The 18,666-nt window shown below is 47.1% G+C and overlaps 3 protein-coding genes across 5 annotated transcripts in view; all 3 read right to left on the reverse strand.

The window, feature by feature from the left end:
* Positions 1-18,666, reverse strand: part of nicn1 (nicolin 1) — a 581,340-nt gene that overhangs the window by 197,631 nt on the left and 365,043 nt on the right. The gene's annotated exons all lie outside the window — the stretch shown is intronic.
* Positions 1-18,666, reverse strand: part of grm7 (glutamate metabotropic receptor 7) — a 171,815-nt gene that overhangs the window by 96,772 nt on the left and 56,377 nt on the right. For both annotated transcript variants that reach the window (XM_063473294.1, XM_063473293.1), the window contains exon 2: positions 5,849-6,065. In XM_063473294.1, coding sequence (XP_063329364.1) covers positions 5,849-6,065 — 217 coding nt within the window. The remainder of the gene's footprint in view (positions 1-5,848; positions 6,066-18,666) is intronic.
* On the reverse strand, positions 13,332-14,018 carry LOC135932968 (putative nuclease HARBI1; the record flags this gene model as incomplete). Its single annotated transcript, XM_065470760.1, has 3 exons — positions 13,332-13,609; positions 13,690-13,801; positions 13,887-14,018. Coding segments are annotated over 3 exons (522 nt in total), but the record flags the coding sequence as incomplete, so codon positions are not given.

Consider the following 18,666-nt stretch of genomic DNA (forward strand, 5'->3'; position numbering starts at 1 on the left):
ATCAGACGTTTGGAGTTTATTTCATTGCTTTTCATGTTTATTTCATTTCTTCCAGAAACTTTCTTCTGGTTTCTGCACAAACACCAGTTCTCTGCTGCTCCCCTAGTTTGCTCAGAACACGTCCACTTACAGTCGCTCCTGAAGGTTTGGAAACATCTAAATGCAGATGACACAGTTAGTTATATTCCAGGAAAACGCAAAGCTTACGTAGAATTAAAAAATGATATTTAGGAATATTTAATGTATTTAATTAACTCATTGGACCAACAATGAAATAACTGCACACACCATCTTTTTTGAAGATGAACTTCTATGTTGTTTTTTATACTGTAGATGCTGTTTTCAGCCATCAGCTCGTCACATGTCCAACACTCCTGTTATTATCCAAATCATTTCTTGTGGAGCTTTCAGGACAATTATTCTCAGACCAGAATCATCCGGATGTTTTTCAGGCTCCCTGCTTCAGTGCATCCATTATAAATAAAGAAATGAACACTACATTGAAGAGCCACACCTGAGCTGTAATTTGAAGACGAGTGTGGGAGAAACAGTCCTTTTAACACCGACTGCTCAAACTGTAAGGGTGCAAAAAAATAATTGGACGGATACAAACAGGAAGCAGATGAACCGTCAACAGGAAAAAAATCATCAGGCAGCAGAGACGACAATGATTGCTGCAAACTGGAAGGAGACAGAACATTAGACACATGAAGGAGGCATTCAGAGAGCACGGCAGGAAACAAAGACACGTCTTCATTCAGACAATCTCCCCGTGAGCACTGCTCTGGGTTTCGGTCTGAATGATGGAAATAAAAACAATGAGTCCATCTGCTGATCTCTGAAGGACACACGGACATAAATCACGGACTTCTACGACCATTAAAACCACGGAGGAGACGAGTGGAGCCTTGAAACACCAGGAATGAGCTCCTGAGGAAGAATCAAACTCATCGAGCTTCCTGCATATGAAGCTGTTATTATAGTCGTTACGTTACTGCATTACATCGAACTACAGCAGTGCGCCTGTCACAACCCAGAGGCACCTGCAGGCTGTTATCAGCCTGTGATGGACCTGCTGTCCAAACCTTTTGACCACAGCTTATATCATATACATCAGCCTTTAAAACCAGGTTTATACACAGAACAGATTACAGGTTTTACACTTTATTAAGCGCGGTGATTACAAACAAGAAGACAAACATCAAAATTCAAGGAGGACAAGAGGCGGGAATGAGCGAGGTATTGGCTGACAGTTACAGAGCAAAAACTCAAGGGGGCGCTCTGCAGTGCAACAGCAAGGAGTCGCCCCCTGCTGGTTCTTACCAAGACTTCGCTTTTCAATACTTGACATTTTTTTTAAAGATATGATGATCGTGATTTTTCCACAGGATGTCGTGACAGCGGCCTGTCACGAATAAATGACAATGAAAGTGTTTAAGGCTACGTCTACACTAATCCGGATAAATTTGAAAACGGTGTTTTCTTCTAAAAACGCTCCACGTCCACACTATCGTTTTCAATCCTTTTCATCCACACTGGAAATGTTCCTGTACTGTGCACACGTGAAACGTAGGACGATTCGACCTGCCTCGTTTCTGTCTGCTGTGCATTTTCTTTCCTGCTCTTTGAAAAGTTGCGGCAAAATGTCGAGGAAAAGCACCGACTTTTATCTGTAGCATCTGCAGGATGTACAAACTGATATTAATCTTTAATAGGGCTGTCAAAACTGAGAGCAAACGAAACTGCTGCTGTACAATACCGTCTGCCGTCTTAGTTGAATTGGTCACATGACTGCATCACATGACTAAAATGCGTCATCGTTTCCGAAAGGCTCCGTTTTCGCTGTCCACACTGCGACGCCAAAACAGCGTTTTCAAATGTATCCGCTTTGGAGAGCGTTTTCAAAACGCCGTCTCAGTGTGGACGGGAGGCCAAAACGGAGAGAAAAAGATGTGTTTTCAAACGAAAATGTATTAGTGTGGAAATCACAGCTGATTGTGTGAATGCAAATGAAAGTGTGACACAGTGACTGTGAATCACAAAAGCAATCGCAGATCTGCTCCTGAGCCGCTGCACGTTTATCAAATCTGCAGATCTGCGAGGTCAGATGAATTTTACACAGACAGAGACCCGGAGATGAAATCACTTTAAAGTGAAACAAACAGCAGCTGCGGGGGAGAAATTTCCCCAAGAGCTCCTGGAGGCAGATATCGGCGAGCGTTGGTCCTCCCGCTGCGAGCTGCCAGTTCAGAGTTCGGCCGGTATTAAGGAGCCGTTACTCCGTCAGCACTCTGAGCGGCCGAGAAGCTGGATGGAAAACAAATACCTGGCAGCGTTTGTCTTCACAGGCCTGCTGACTCAGAGAATAACAGGAAAGCTTCCTCACGTGTGCACTTCACTTTTTATTTGTTTCAGTTATCGCTTCACACAGATGAGCATCTGCAGGCCGGCGCTCATTTATTCTTAATTAAAGCTGCATCACGTGACGGGCTGGTCGGCCCGATGAGGTCGAGCTGCAGCTCTGAGTCTGATGAATCTGCGAACATGTGAAGTTGAAACGTGCAGAGGGCGACGGTAGAAACACGTTTCCAGCTCGTTTCATCATCCCGAGCAGAAATAAAGACGCTCCGTCGGCTAATGTCAGACGTCAGCGGGCTGTCTGTGTGTTACTCTGCACAGCTTAATTAATAAACACGCCTCTTTATTAGGGACAGATGCCACAAACAGCTGCTTCACAGTTTATAATAAAGCAAACCTCTGCATGTGATGACTTTCTGAAGGATAACTCATTAAACCCGGCAAACATCGGAATCTCTGGAAGTTCACAGTCCAGCAGAATCAGCCCACAGTCACACCGAGGGGAGCGTGGTTGTCGCCTTGGTAACGATCGATTTGAAGATGGCGACCCGGTCTGAGACCACTTGCGGTCAGCTGCTGTCTTCAAAGTGACTTGGATTCATCAAGATGGCGACAAAACAGCGATAAGATCCATCAGTGACTGAATGGGTCACGCTGTCTGTCTGTGATGAGACGGCGAGTAACTGTGACGTTAACATGAACTACTAAATATAAGCAGGATACAGGCAGCTGGCACAGACGGCACAGGCAAACCTTCACCAGTCTGAGAGCCACTGGAGTCCATGTCGGACCCTCTGGGTGACCAGTTAGTCCCACACAGTCGGTCACTGAAAGCAGGAAAGATCAACGTGATGACTGACTGTCCTGCTCCCTGTGACTGAGCCATTACTAACACTCATCATCAAGAGTTTTAGACGTTGTTCGCATCAGGAACCACGCCGACAGGAAGCAGATGTTCCTCCAGCGGTGAGACGGTCAGGGCTCAGCTGTGGGTTTAACAGCCTAAATCTGTCAGCAGGTTATGGAAAAACACACTTTTAATGAACGCGTCAGTGATCTGTGGCAGTTTGTTGGTGACTTTCATGAAATCATGAAAACTGTTTCTTTCAATTATGTGTCGCTATGAATTATGGGAGGTAGAGGAGGTAACTGAAGCATGCGTGCTACGACACGTCAGTCTGGAACCTTCTGAAGTAAAGCTTCCTGAGTCGGGCTCTGACCTCCCTGCTTTGTGTTTATGGAGTTCAGCTGTGTCTCATTCCCCACCGTGTCCGGTTTCCCATCAGCCCTCAGTGTGTGTGTGTGTGTGTGTGTGTGTGAGCACAGTGCTGTTTCTTGGACTTTAGTTTGAAAGCTCGTTACTGGTTTAAACTCTGCAGTCCTCACAGTGAGCAGTGATCCTGCTGCTAATCAGGGCCGACACGACAGGAAGCTCCAGCGATCGATACTCGCTGGATTATTCACTAATCTGCAGATAACACACACACACACACACACACACACACACACACACACACACACACACACACACACACACACACACAGCTAATTTTATGATCTGCTTGATAAATTTAATCCGGTTCACAGGAGTAAATGATCCCGATGCTCCTCACAGAGTATCTGAATCACTGTTTCAGGTTTTAATATTTTTCCTAATGAGTTCGTCTCTTTACTTTAAACAATTTTTAGAGGCTGTTTAAATGTTTCTCTGTTGGAACAGAGGAATTAGCAGCTTTGGGATGAAGTTTTTCTCAGATGCTGCTCATTAGTGCAGAAGTCTCACTTGTGTTTGCTGAAAGCAGCGCGCTGACTCAGTGTTAAAGTTGGATGAATGAGAGAGTTTATTAGCGATGCACAGAGAGCTGAGCGTGGAGGAAACCCGAAAACAAACAGAGCACCTCTGCAACGAGGAGCAGCGTCTCATTTCTCAGGTTTCTAATCTTTAAGGAGGTTTGATCTTCATCACCAAAACATTCAGCTGGTTACAAACATCATGAGAGCAGCCATGTCCGACAGCGAGAGCAGCACGCCAGCCTCAGGCCAGGATTCAGTCAGCAGCAGCCAGCGGTCAGGGCCAGCTGTTGGTGCCGGCTCCACACAGACCTGAAACAGAAATATCTCTGCCCCCAAAACACCTCTCAGACTCGAGGGCCCAGGACCAGAAACCTGCTCCTGCTGAAGGTGGAGGCAACATACACCACCAGGCTACAGAGGAGGACGTGCTTGCAGCAAATGATCCCATTGAGCGTCACTAATTGCACGTCATGTGACAGGAAGAGGAAGTGGATGGATCAAGGATAAAGTGACTGTTAAGCTGCAGACGCTCACACTAACGTCTGCTGTGTGACTCCTGCACTGTAACGCTGCTGCTGGCACCTCGTGGTTGGACACAGGCAGGATCAGGAACAGCAGCTCACTGCAACACCACCCGCAAGCTCCAAGCATCAATCACAGATTCAGGATTTGTTCTACATCAGTTTCTATATATTTCCTAAATATAGTGATACGACTCTGCAGTGACATCCTGCAGACCTCTCTGCTCACAGCACTGAGAGGCTGCTCCTCTCATTCCCGCTGATTGCTGTATTCCCTTTGAAGCCAGGAGGCTGTGGGAGATTAAGCCTGAGAGGAGGCGGCTGTGCAGATGAAGAGGGCGAGTTCTGCTCGGGGTGATGCCGGACGACCGCTGTGCCGTTCATTTCATCCGAATGCCGTTCAAAAGCCAGCGCAGATCGATGACCCGGGCTCCATCCATGTAGAAACATTGGGAAACTGTTTGGTGTTAAAGACGCTCCCCGTCAGCGCCGCGTCCTTTAATAATCCGCTAAAAAACGCAGAGCATAAATGTCAGGACGCATCCTAACCGGTGAGCTGTGAAGAGTCATCAGATGGCTGCAAATGTCAGCGAGATTATTCAGAGAGCAATCAGCGGCGCCACGCGCTCTAATGAACTCCGCTCGAGCTTCTCTGACTCAACAGTTTGTTCGGCTTCTTCAGTGTTTGCAGGACGAGTGTCTGATGGCGCCTCCAGCACACGGTTAGTGAAAGCAGGGTCGAGTGTCGTGGATGTGCCGCGAGCCCAGAGAAACCAGCCTGCTGCAGGCCACAAACAGTCCACAGTTGTCTGAGCGCGCCGTTTCCAGGCGACAGGTGGTAGGAGCCCATTAGTCAGGTTCAGGATGTTTTACTTTGTTGGATTTTTAGGCTAAACTACACCTGAGTCTGTGTGAAGAGTCAGAAAGCCAACCTGGAATCTCCTAAACTGCTTCTGACGAGTGAAACCTTCATCCTGAAGTCCAAAGAGATGACCTCAGCGTCACGTCAAACGCCCGCGCTAACGGCAGCAAATGAACCTTCATGAGTTTCACGCCCTCATCACAACACCGCTCTGATTGGACGCCTGTCTTAAATGCAGAAGCGTAAAAACAACGCTTTAATCCCACCCCTGACCCCCACCTTACAGCTTATTACGAGCTCGTGCAGATCTTACCTGCCTCTCTGGAGAGCTGCATGAAGGCGTCCACGCCCTTCTCGCCGTAACTGCCCTCCGATGCCACCGTGGAGACGTAGTTCCAGCCCATGGTCTTGACGATGTCCACCATGGCCTGAGCTTGGAAGCTGTCCGGAGGGACCACCCGAGAGAAGAAGTCGTACCGCCGGTCGTCGCTCAGCTCCGGCGCCGTGGAGGCGTAGCTGATCTGAGGGATCTGCAGGAGAGTGGAAGGAAACAGGGAATGTTAGGAGGGGAGCATGGAGGTGACACAAAAGGATTCTTCGGGAATGACTGGACAGGTGATTATTATAAACATCTGCATGATGGCGAGATGAGTCTGCAGCATGAACCAAAACAACACGAGCGCACACTGAATATAAAAACAGGCCAGATGTTCACGTGTCATCTCGAAAAACGACTTCATGTAAGCTTCAACCTGACGCCGTCATGTGATCACTTATGACGTGAGCTTTTCCTGTTGCTCTGATGATAAGTGTGCTCCGTGCTTTAATCTACAGTCTGACCCAGTTTGACTGTTCACGCCGGGCTCTCACTTACACACACGTAGAAATAATTACATATATATGTATATATCTGCTGGTAAATTGTAAAGTAAATTCATGCTTTTCTTAACATTTTATGGTGTATATGTCACATTGTTTTAATATGATAATTATATATATGTGTAAATAAGAGTTATAAAACCACTTTTACCACATTTTATTACTGTTACAATATTCAAAGCTTTTATTAACATGTTTCGATGTTTTCATGAGTTTTTAGGACCTTCTGCTGCTCGGCTGTTCATCAGCCTGAGCTGCAGGTTAACGAGGTCTCATTAATATTAATGCTGATTGGTTCTGCTGTTCAGCTGCTAATAAAAACTGAACTTATTGATCGTTTTTGTACTGAAGAAGTCTGAACGGGAGTTGTGAACATGAGGCGCTGAGGTGAGCAGAACGAGGCGCTGAACACGTTTGTTTTACGGCTCAAATGCCACAGAGGTCCAGACACTGCATCACACACACACACACACACACACACACACACACACACACACACACACACACACACACACACACACACACACACACACACAGAAACGCAGAGAGGAAAACCTCCACCTGCTGCACCAGATCTTGGACTCATTACTGTCTATGTGGACGTGAAGCTCCAGCTCCAGTCTCTTTGGGTGTTCCACACCTGCAGTGTTTAGTCCGTTTAAATCTCTGGTTCGATCCCCCCTCAGTGCGGTTCGGTAGTGTGAACACAGTAACCACACTCGACTGGTCTCTGCAGAGCGGTTTGTTTATGGTGTGAACGTGATCCGACCCTGATCAGAACCAGCTGTATGTTACAAGTCTGAGCTACTTGTGCTTTGTATTCTCGATGCCAGGAGGTGCTAAAGATGTGTGCAGCCCGTACGGGCTAGCCGGGAAACGAACGCAAAGGCCCAGAGAGTGCGCTGGGCCTTTATCTGCTGCTGTGAGCATCAGAACGAGCACTGAAGGAGTCACTGAGTCCTACATCCCGCAGGGGCAACGTGTTTCTGAACACATGCTTCAAAGGTAAAATAAAATCATAGGCTGCCATCAAAATCCTCAAACTTTCAGAGGATAAAATCATTCTTGTGTCCATCAAGACAAAAAAAAACAATCCAGAGAGAAACCAGATATGAAGGCAGGCCCTTCTTCTGCCTGACCGCCCTGTCTGAGAGGCTGATGGCTGATTTGGAGAAATTCATCTGAATTTCCACGAGACGCTAAAATAAAACAGCTGGACGCTCGCAGCGTCAAAAACAGGCCGGCGTGACCTTATCCCCTCCACAATGACAGTCATGTCCTCCACAGAGCACGCCTCTCTGCTCAGCAGCCACCTGCAAACACCTCCAGCACGTATTCATATTTCTATGACTGAAAAATGCTCCGTCAATAATGCAAATTCATGCAAATTTACTTCAGCTCCATTATTTGGTTTCAGGCCAGAGAAAATATCTGATGTTCAAAATAAATCATTCAAAAATAAACCACATGCAAACGACACAAAGAAGTGAAACTATTTATCAGTGGCTCCTGTTCCAGATGTTCCTACTAAACCTGAGCTTCAAATCATGACGTCAGCATCTGCTCTGTGTGATGTCACTGAGTCAGTACCTGAGACCTGGTGGAGGGGTGGGACCTGGTGGGGGGGGAAATTCCTCACTGACCTGAGCTGGGATCAGCTACCTGCTGTTCCTTGTATTGAGGAGGGACAGCCAATGAGAAAGAAGCTGTCTGAGGGGCGGTGCTAAGGCCCAGAATAAGACAAAGAAGGATTATTATGAAGTGTGAATCGCTTTGTATGGATCACATCACATGACTGGACTTCCTGTGTGATGAGGCCGTGGAGGGTGGAGCCTCCTCTTCACCCCCTGCCGGCTTCAATAAAACTCGGCCAGCATTGATCTGAGACGGCGAGGTGAGCTGGGAGGCGAGGGCGGTCCACGCCTCCGAGGCGAGGAGAGAGATGACGGGAGAGCTGAAGCATCGATCGGCAGCCCTGACAGGAAAACGAAACAGCCAATCAGAGGCAGGAAGAGCGGCGCGGCGGCCTCAGCAATGATCCGACACGCTCGCTGGCATTTCCATCTGACATTAATGCGCCGCGACGACGGCAGAGGACTCGGATTTACTGACCTTCTGCTCATCGCTGATGTCTATTAACGAGCGCTTGTGTGGGAGGACGGCGCCGCTGCGAGCCTCCTTGTGAGACCTGAACCTTCAGAGGGGTTAGAGGTCAAAACAAACAGGCAGCGGAGACCCCAGATGGAGGTTTCCGTGGATTCGTCTCATCCAATCGTTGCTTCTTCTCTCTCTGATGATCGTGCTGGTTTGTGGCTGTGTGCTTTTTGAGCATCGCTCATTCTGTCTCCATTTCTAATCTGTTTCCTTATTATTTTGAAGGTATCAGAAGAAGAAGCTGAATTTGATCTTTGCCTCATATAAAAATAAGACATATATGAGCATGTGAGATTTGTGAGCACGCTCCGTCTGCACGCCGTCCGGCCCGTCCAGTTTCTAATTAAAAACGGGGCAGCGCTGAACATGAATTAGATCCATTAAACACTGTTTGAGTGCGAGAGCGCTAACTGTGGAGGTTACGTCACCATCTCCTCGCTGTTCTCGCGTCTCTGACAGAGTCCTTCGCCCTCCATTAATTACCCAGCGGGCCACATCTGCTGCAGCGGCGGCTCTCTGAACTGAATCGGCACATTGGACTTCAGTCAGGCGTGCTGGAGAGCAACCTGCAGGTCATCGTACAGACGCAGAGGGATTTCTCTCTGAGGAGCGACGTCCTCATCCTCAGCAGATCACACCGAATCTAAAATGATGTGTTTCATGTCAGCGTGTTCAGACCGACCATTTCAGCGTTTTATCCTGAGAATCACACGCCGAGGATCTTCATCTCCTCCAGTCTCACATCTCTGCTGCTTGTAAAAGTAACCGAATCATGAGTGAGCAGCTCGTCCTCGCCGTGGACGTGCAGACAGCTGTCAGTGGATCAGTGCGATGCTCCGGGAAGCCCTGCACTCCGTTAACAAAATAAAACCACACACACAACAACAGCTGGCACCAACGCAGTCGTCCAATCAGCAAGCCCGACTCTGGCAGCGTGACGTTAGGTTTCTGTCATGGTGCCGAGGCATCTCCTCGCAGTGGCGACACCTGTGAGTAATCAGCAGTCACAATCGTTGTTCGCGAGATCGTCGGCTCACCACAGTGAAGGCCGTCATGGTCAAAGTGTTTTAGTCACTGCTGCACTGGTGTCGGCCATGTTTTTCTCTGCTCACAGTAACACTTTGAACATTTGTTAGTTTTGTCGGTTTCTCTGATCAGTCTTTACATTTTTTTGTCGTCTTGGCCAAAAGCCAATGATTAAAGACTAAAACTGTGTGCGAGTGTGACATCAAACGTTGTTGGAAAGTTCCTCAGCAGAGTCCCTGAATGAGAAACACACATCACTCAAATCATTCTGTGACTGACAGAAAAATCCTCTGCAGCCTCTCGGCAAACAGAGAAGGGCCTCAAATAAACTGAGACCCGGAACAAACACAGGAAGTCAAAAGCTCACGACGCGCTAATGAACAGAGCTGCTGTATTTCAGGCTAAAACCAGGGTGACATGTTTCCCTGAGCTGCAGCAGTGAGATAACACAGTCCTCACTCACAGGTCTCAACAGGATGTGCCGTGCCTGTGATAACAGCACATTTAGAGGGTAAAACTGACGATATTCTCCCTAAAAATAAAACAATCCATCCATCTGAATTGGGCCCAGCGGGCTCCTGTAGCCAGCCGTTTGCGTTTTGAAGACTGTGGCTGAAGGATATGATCTTTACTTAAGGCCCAGAGCGGCGACGCTGGAACCCCGCCGAGGGTCTCAGAGATAATTTGATCTGAGGGCTAATTTCCACGAATCACTGGGAACATCTCGTACCCACTCAAAATCAAGCTGAGGACAAAAATGCCTCTGCTTCCTCCACTACATGATTCCACTTCCTGTTCACATTTCATTTCAATGTTATTTACACAGCGCCAAATCACAACAACAGTCGCCTCAGGGTGCTTTATATTGTAAGGTAGACGCTACAATAATACATACAGAGACAAACCCAACAATCATATGACCCCCTGTGAGCAAGCACTTTGGCGACAGTGGGAAGGAAAAACTCTTTTAACAGGAAGAAACCTCCGGCAGAAGCAGGCTCAGGGAGGGGCGGGGCCATCTGCTGTGATTGGTTGGGGTGAGAGAAGGAAGACAGGATAAAGACATGCTGTGGAAGAGAGACAGAGATTAATAACAGATATGATTCAATGCAGAGAGGTCTATTAACACATAGTGAGTGAAGAAGAAACACCCAGTGCATCATGGGAATCCCCCAGCAGCCTACGTCTATTGCAGCATAACTAAGGGAGGATTCAGGGTCACCTGGTCCAACACTAACTATATGCTTTAGCAAAAAGGAAAGTTTGAAGCCTAATCTTAAAAGTAGAGAGGAAGAACAGCTGCAGCCATGTTGGTCACAGCTCAGTTACTTCAGTATCAAAGAGCTGTTACTGTGCTGCACTCAGTGTCACGCAGTCCCTGGAAGTTTGTCTTTAAATCCCTGTAAACAGTTGCTTACAGCACACTGCAGCATAGCAACATAATCCTACAACACAGCTGCTACGTCCGACCTTTGACCTCTGATGAAATGAGAAAGCCAGTCTACTTCCAGGGTTTAGCTTTCTTTATTCAGTCTCAGACGCGTCCATGTTTGTGCTCATAGCTGTCTGACATACAACGACACAAACACACGACAAACACACGTAACACAACACAACAAGACCTAAAACGCCTTAAAATAGACGTTACAAAGTTACAAGTTACAAGTTACAAAGAGAAACAAAGAGCAGCGAGAGGAGGACAACAAAAAGACCTCCAGGTTTATAATTGCTGAACACCAGGGCCCTGTTTCAGAAAGCCGGTTTAGAAAACTCAGAGTTAAAAATGATACTCAGGGTTGAGTAACCCCGAACTGTCCAACTCGGAATATTCGGTTTCAGAAAGGCTGATAACAATTAGTTCAATCAACGCGGAGTTGCTTTAACCCCAAGTTAAGCGCGCGCACGAGGATACATAAAGCCCTGATTAGTGGAGCACAGATTAAGCGAGGCACCATGGAGACGGAGGGAAAGAAGGCGCGGTCAATGTATTTTACAGCGCTTGAGGCCGAAATTCTGATGGCAGCATATGCCGATAACATGCATATTTTGCGGAAAAAAAGTAACACAGCCTCAGCTGCAAAAGAAAGGGAGCATGCATGGCAAAACATAGCCGACAGAGTCAATGCGTGAGTGTTAATTTAAACATTGATCTAGGGATTTCCACCCATTTAACACGTTATTTTATTATATCTCATTTTAGTGTTTATTTCATACATTTTATTTTGTGATGTGATGTGAGCGCAGGTGCAACCCAACAGGCCCCAAACGTTCCTGGCAGCAAGTAAAAATGAAAAATAAAAATATAGTCCAAACAAGTAAGGTGTAATTGTATTATGAGCCATAGTGCTTGGTCTGTTTGTCCTATGTAAATCAATTGCAGTTAGAGGCTACATTAATTTTCTTTCTGTAAGCACTTATTGAAATTATCTGAGCACATTACAAGTACATATTTGCTTACTCTGTAGGCTCAAATGTGACCCGTTATAGCCAACAGAAAAAAAGCGGAGGCCCGAAAAACAGGTGGGGGTCCTCCACCACCACCACTCACAGAGGCTGAGCAGTTGGCCCTCAGCAGTGGGCGCCCCGTGGCTGAAGGCATCTCTGCGGGGACATCCTCTGAGTCAATAACCCCGCAAGACACAAGTGCCTACATATGAGGTAAATTCAAAATAACACATGATGTGCATACATCCTTTCTTCACCTTTGCAGTGCTACTCATTCATTTGATAAACTCTTTACCATAATGAATTATTTTGTAGTGAAGTTATTTTCCTACTGATGTTGCCTTCCCTCAGTCTTGGTTGTCTTTGAGAGCATAATGACAATGAAGTGTAAGGTGATTGGTATATGTTTGTTAATTGCCATTTGGTCCCTTATAAGTTATAAGTGACCTGTATAAACCTCATATTCTATCAGTTGATGGTGATGGTGTACTGCATCTGGTGCAGCCTCCTGTTGAGCCAAACCAACATGCAGTTGTGAGTACTCTTAATACTCCACAGATTATATGAGTTTACAGTAGAACAGCAATGTTATTAATTTCATTACTACAGGAAAATAATGAAGAAACATTGACAGCTGTTACAGAGGAGGAAGCAACAGAGACACTTTATGAGGTTTACATCTTACAATGGAAAATATAACAATTGAATAAAATGTGGTACTATAATAAAACCATGGACTTTCTATGTCTCTAACAAAGTGATGATGGAAATGCAGAGGAAGAGGGTCCAGCCACTTCTCCAACAAACCTTTCCTCAGTAAGATGTTCAGCACTGATTTACAACCAACCTAAGTAGGTATGTACTATGAATGTCAATGCTATTTTCTGTGTTTCAATAGCTCCCTGTAAAGCAGCTGTACAAGACCTATTTGATCAAGAAAGTAAAAAAATGCGACTTGGAAATGGAACACTTCAAGCAGCAGATCCAAAAGACCAAGATTGAGATTTTACTGCTGGAACATCAGTTAAGGGTGGGTGAAGTGGTCAGAGATGGACGAATTATTTCAGTGTTTGAACAACATAATAATATACTTATTAATACTTTGTGTACAGGAAATACAGGCGACCAATAAAGCCAGTTGAACCAAAAATCTGTTTATTCTTCTTTCAACATGTTGAGGTGATGGGTCAAAGGAAATGATTGTGACATATGGTGTCTCTGACTGCTCTTCCATCTTGTATGTCCGTGGGAGGGTCAGGATGTTCATGGTTTGGATCACTGCTGATGTTTGGTTAAGAAGGACAGTGTTCTCCTCTAATTGTGGCAATGTTGTGAAGAATCACACATGCCACAATAATGTCACATGCCCTTTCTGGGGTGACCCTGAGTCTTTGAAGGCACTGGAACCGGGCCTTAAGCATTCCGATAGTCATTTCAACTCTGGCTCTTGTCCTGCAGTGAGCCAGATTATATCGCTGCTGTGGGCCCGGTTCAGGGTCAGGGTAAGGGGTAAGCAAATAGGGTAAACATGGATACCCCCTATCACCAAGCAAGTAGCCAGTGAACTCTCCTAAGACAGAAGGATACACTTCAGTTCAAATGTCCCTGTAGCAATTGGTCTTTATATATTTTAAAGTATTTTCAACTCACCATGTCCAAATTTTGTGCTCAGTGTACATTCACGAAAAATTCGTGAGTCATGAACAGAGCCTGGCCACTTGGCTTCCACATTTGTGATAATGTTGGCAGCATCACATATGATCTTCACAGTGCAGAGAACACAAATTAGCATCCATTACTATAATGAAATCATTTGTTAGTTTGAAATGCTACAGGGAACTATGTACCTGTACATTAATGCTGTGGAAAGACTTCCTGTTCACATAGTCTCCTTCATTTACTGAAGGAGCAATGATTGGAATGTGAGTGCCATCTATACAGCCAATCACGCCTGGGAACCCTGAAAATAAATGTAAAATTTAAGTAGTAGTTCAAGTATCACCGCATCATGAATTAGGTTTTGTTCATCCTGATACCTGCAATTTTGTGGAATCCCTCTTTGATAAATCTTGTGGGTCTATGACCGGGGAACACCACAAACGAGTACAGGAGACGTTTCAGTGCAACTGTAACATTCCTGACTGCCCGACAGACGGTAGCCTTGGAAACGTGCTCAGCGTCACCAATATTATACAGAAAGCTCCCGTTTGCAAAAAAACGAAGTGCAATACAAATAATATGTACAGAACTGAGAGAATGTCCGCGATGTGTCACATGAGCAATATAAGGCCTGAGGATGTTATTCAAATAAATTATAGATTGTGCTGACAAACGGTAACGTTCACACAGAAAATCATCAGGAAATGATAAAATGTCCAAACGCGCTCTAATCACTCTCTCCCGGCGGAGAGCTCTGCGGAGAATTTGGGCTTCAACATCTACTGGCTCTTCAAGGAAGGGGCACGCCATGTCTCACACTTCCTACAGTCAGATTTCCGACAAAGAGGCGGAGAAAGTCAGGGTTAGTTGAAGTAAACCTGCTAGGGGGCAGGTTAGCTTCACGGAGTGTGTCGTCATAGTAACTCACTCAGAATTAATCTAAACTCGCTTTGTGAAACCGAAAACCCAGAGTTTTCGTTAACTCAGGGTATACTTACTCAGAGTTTGCACTAAACCGGCTTTCTGAAACAGGGCCCTGGTCACCATAGCGGTATATACAAAAGGTAGCCCCTCCCCTAATCAGCTAAGGTGGATTTTAAGAGGCTAACTGTAAGAACTGCGGCCAATCAGACTTTTCAAAATAAAAGTCCCTCCTTCTGTTTTCTCTGCACAAACTTGGGTTAACTACACATCTGCTGCAAAGACAGTTATTTCCACGTCACTTCACATCTCTTCCCATCCGTCGTTCTACCAGAGGCGTATGAGGCCCGTGCGCACATTCGTGCACACGTTTGTGCACACGTATCATATGTGGGAGGAGAGGCGGTGCAGTCGCCCCTCTGTGAGTGAATCAGAGGTGGAGAACGAGAAACGCTGCCTCCTAATCACACTTAATTACAATGACCCCGCTCGCCTGAGGTGCAGCAATCACAGATTTCATTACAGCCGCTCATTTTGTGCGATCAGGCAACACACACACACACACACACACACACACACACACGGGACCGTGCATGCATTCATCAACACACTGTTATTTTCCAGCCTGCTGATGGACGGCTAAATGAAGCAGAAACAACGATCTGCAGAACAGTTTCACTTCCTGACTCACTGTGTGTGTCTGTGTGTGTGAGCATTGCTATTATCACTTTATTTGTAAACCATCAGCATTCAGCTTGACTGTGATTCACCTCCAGCAGGAGTCTGACAGACCGACTGACTCAGCCTCCATCCCTTCATCCTCCTCTTCCTCTCCCTCCTCTAATCTTCCTCGCCCGTCTCTGTTTCTTGCCGGTTCTCCGCCTGCTGGCTTTTTTAAGTCCTCATCAGCGAGGATCTAATTTGGCACCATAAAAACATGGATGAAAGTGGAGCAGCGGGTGAAGGCGCTGACATTTCTCTGATTAAGTAGGCCGGCGAGGTGGAAGCGGGGTACCTGCGCCACACGGTTTATGAGCCTCGTCCTACAGACCAGGGAGTGTGTTTGAAACCGTTTAACACCGCGCTCCGTGTGCCGCCGTTATCACACCAACCCAAGCTAACGTCAGACCAAAACAAGACACACGGGAGCCACAAAGACACACAACAGGACTGCAAAGAGACAACAGCTAAGGTCATGAGACATTAAAGACCACAAAGAGACAACACACAAGTGACAAGAGATGAAAACAACCAGCAGCAGGTCGACAGTACAGCTACAACTACAAGAAGAATCCATGTTGGCGTGCATCTCATCTGGTGATGTTACTGATTACCGGACTCTAAGCTAACGTTAGGGTGTGTGGCTCGATGGCGGGAGCAGGAGAGCGGCGGTGGGCGGTGACATCGGCCCACGGGCTGTTAAAGGTGAGCGAGGTCTCGGCTCCAAACGTGTTTAATTCATGAAACACGTTACCCGACACTTATTTAAATGTAACTGATTAATTCATGCAAAGACACACACTCCTCAGATGCTTTCACATTAAAAGCCTCGTTCCACACAGCGGCCCCATTAAGTCCGGTCAGGACTCGTGCTTACATAATTCATCAGGCGTGCTCCTCTCTTTAATCTCATGCTGTTAATTCGTTTGTCCTACTGCGCCCTCCATCCTCACCTCGCTGTCACCTACAACCGGAGAGGAGGAGGAGGTGGGGGGGTCATTAGAAGAAGAATATTCTGGGGGAGAGGGATGCGAGGCGAGCCGTCCGCGGCCGCTTAAATAATGACCTCGCTGCCAATTAAATTTTCAGTGACCTCACCTAATTGAATGGTACACTTCCAGCCGAGCTCAGCCCAGTTGACGGCTGAGAGGAAGGCTTCAGCACTTCAGAGGGTCCACATCACGACGTCACGGCCCGGAGCGGAGCCTGAACATCATCCACTGACAGTCTGACACCAGGAGTCTGCTCAGGGTAAACGGGAACTTTCAAAATAAGGGTGAGATCATGGATCCCAGCACGCACAGGGAAACACAGGAACATGACGAGATGCAATAAAAATGTCTAAGCAAACTTTGAGCGTCTTCATTGTTGTTTCGGTGCGGTCACGTCCGAGATCCGGTTCTCGCTTTCATCCCTGTTGAAGCGGCTCTCTGGCTATTTTGTATTTTGCTATTTTAAGTGTCATTTTTATCGTTTTTATTTGTGTATTTGGGGTATTTTTCGGAGCAGTTTGTGCGTTCTCTGCTGATATAAAAGGTGACTCATAAATAAGTCTGAAGCATCTCTGATTTATGACGTTCTTGCTGATACGAAGCATCATCGAATCTGAGCTTCATCTGATTATTTCTGCTGCTTTGAGTTTCAGCGGCGTGGCTGAACAGGTGAGACACAGGTACGACTCGGCACGTGTTTTAGGTGAAACACGAGCACACTGATGACTTTAATGTCCACTCGGCTCTCTCTGCCTTACTCCACCCCCTCAGCCTCTCCTCCCGTCTGAACATCTTTCTGCCAAACCCGAGCGTTCGACTCCTCGCCACCTGCCCAGAGCCCATTCAGCAATCACGGACAAACGGCTGCTCATTCATTCATCTTGTTTTCGATGCTCGGTCAGGCTGCACTCAGCCTCGCTCTGCTAAAAGCAGCAGTCAAACACTTGAGCGTGAGTGGACGGGCTCCAGCCTCTCGGTATCGCTCTCTCACACAAACGCCCCCCGCCGCGGCGTCCAGCTCTCTGCGGCCCTTCCTAAATGTCGCTGGGCTCTGCGCCGGGCGTGTTTCACAGAGATAGCTGCTCCTCGCAGCAATGAATCCGCCCTCGGTGGCTCGCCTCACTCGACAGGCGAGCTCCGAGGACACATTAAGCTGGTACTGTGCCTGCCGCCGCTCATTACACCTCCAGCCCGCCGCAGGTTCAAGAGTAATGGAACGGAGCACTTTGTGATGCCATGGCGCTGAGAAACGTGGGTCTGAAATGAGACGATGCAACGCTTTTGAGCTGGTAATAAGGTTAAGAGGAATCAACATGGCTCTGACGCCAGGACAAACAGACAGAGTTCTCTGTTGTTTCTCTCTTAGCACAGTTTCTAATACAGAGCGTGAATCCCGCGCTCGCTATCCGGCCCGAGGACACGCCCCAGACCAAACTTCTTCCAGTCTGCTAGTCCAAATCCTCCTCAGTCCTAAAATCAATCAAAGCCTGAGGCGTCCTTTCAGCTCCAGTGAAACGATCCGTGTGCCTGCTCTCCAGGTGGGGGCGGGGTTAGTGAAGCCGGGCCAGCTGGCACATAATACCTGTTGGAAAAGGACGAGAACGATCACAGAAGAGTTTTGGGCCTCGTCCATGCAGAAGACGCTCGAACGAAGCGTCACAGCAGCAGGATGCGAGCTGTTTGCGTCGCTCCTTTAAAGGAAGTGCGTCGACACGCTCGGGTAACACAAGCCTGCCTTTGTGTTTCTGATGGTTATGATGTCATTCTGGTCATTTCTGGTAATTACAAGCCGTGCCGTTCAGTTTGGAGAGACAACGTGAGAACTGCAGCTCCGAGCTGATTGTGGTTCAGAACAAACCTGCAAAATCTTTGCACAAGCGAGCTCGCCACGCTCGTCCTCCCGGGTCATCTGTCGCACGCGCTCACATTGACCTCAGTGCAGAGTAACTGAAGGAAACTAAAACAAATACAGAAGATAATGAAGCCTCTGCCTTCACCGTGACGCTTCTGCGTGCTTTCAGTTTCAGAGGTCGACCGGTGTTCTCACCGTTTCCACAATTGGCAGCTGAAGTTTGTGTTTATCAGGAAGCAGCGTGTCTGCGAGGCGAGGCAGCAGCTGGGCCTCTCCTTCATCTTCAAAAACACAGATTTAATATTAATACCACCCACCGGGTCCACCTGGTGCGCTGTCAGGAAAGAAAACATTAGCTAACCATTAATTCAACAAACTAATTACCTCATTAGCGGCCCCATTAATACTTTTAATTTATCACGGAGACGATGAGGAGGGCGAGCGACAGGCCAGTGAGGAGGGTCGTACTCAGAGGAGGCGGGA

This window comes from Pelmatolapia mariae, linkage group LG5 (assembly GCF_036321145.2).
Source record: "Pelmatolapia mariae isolate MD_Pm_ZW linkage group LG5, Pm_UMD_F_2, whole genome shotgun sequence".
Taxonomy (NCBI): domain Eukaryota; kingdom Metazoa; phylum Chordata; class Actinopteri; order Cichliformes; family Cichlidae; genus Pelmatolapia; species Pelmatolapia mariae.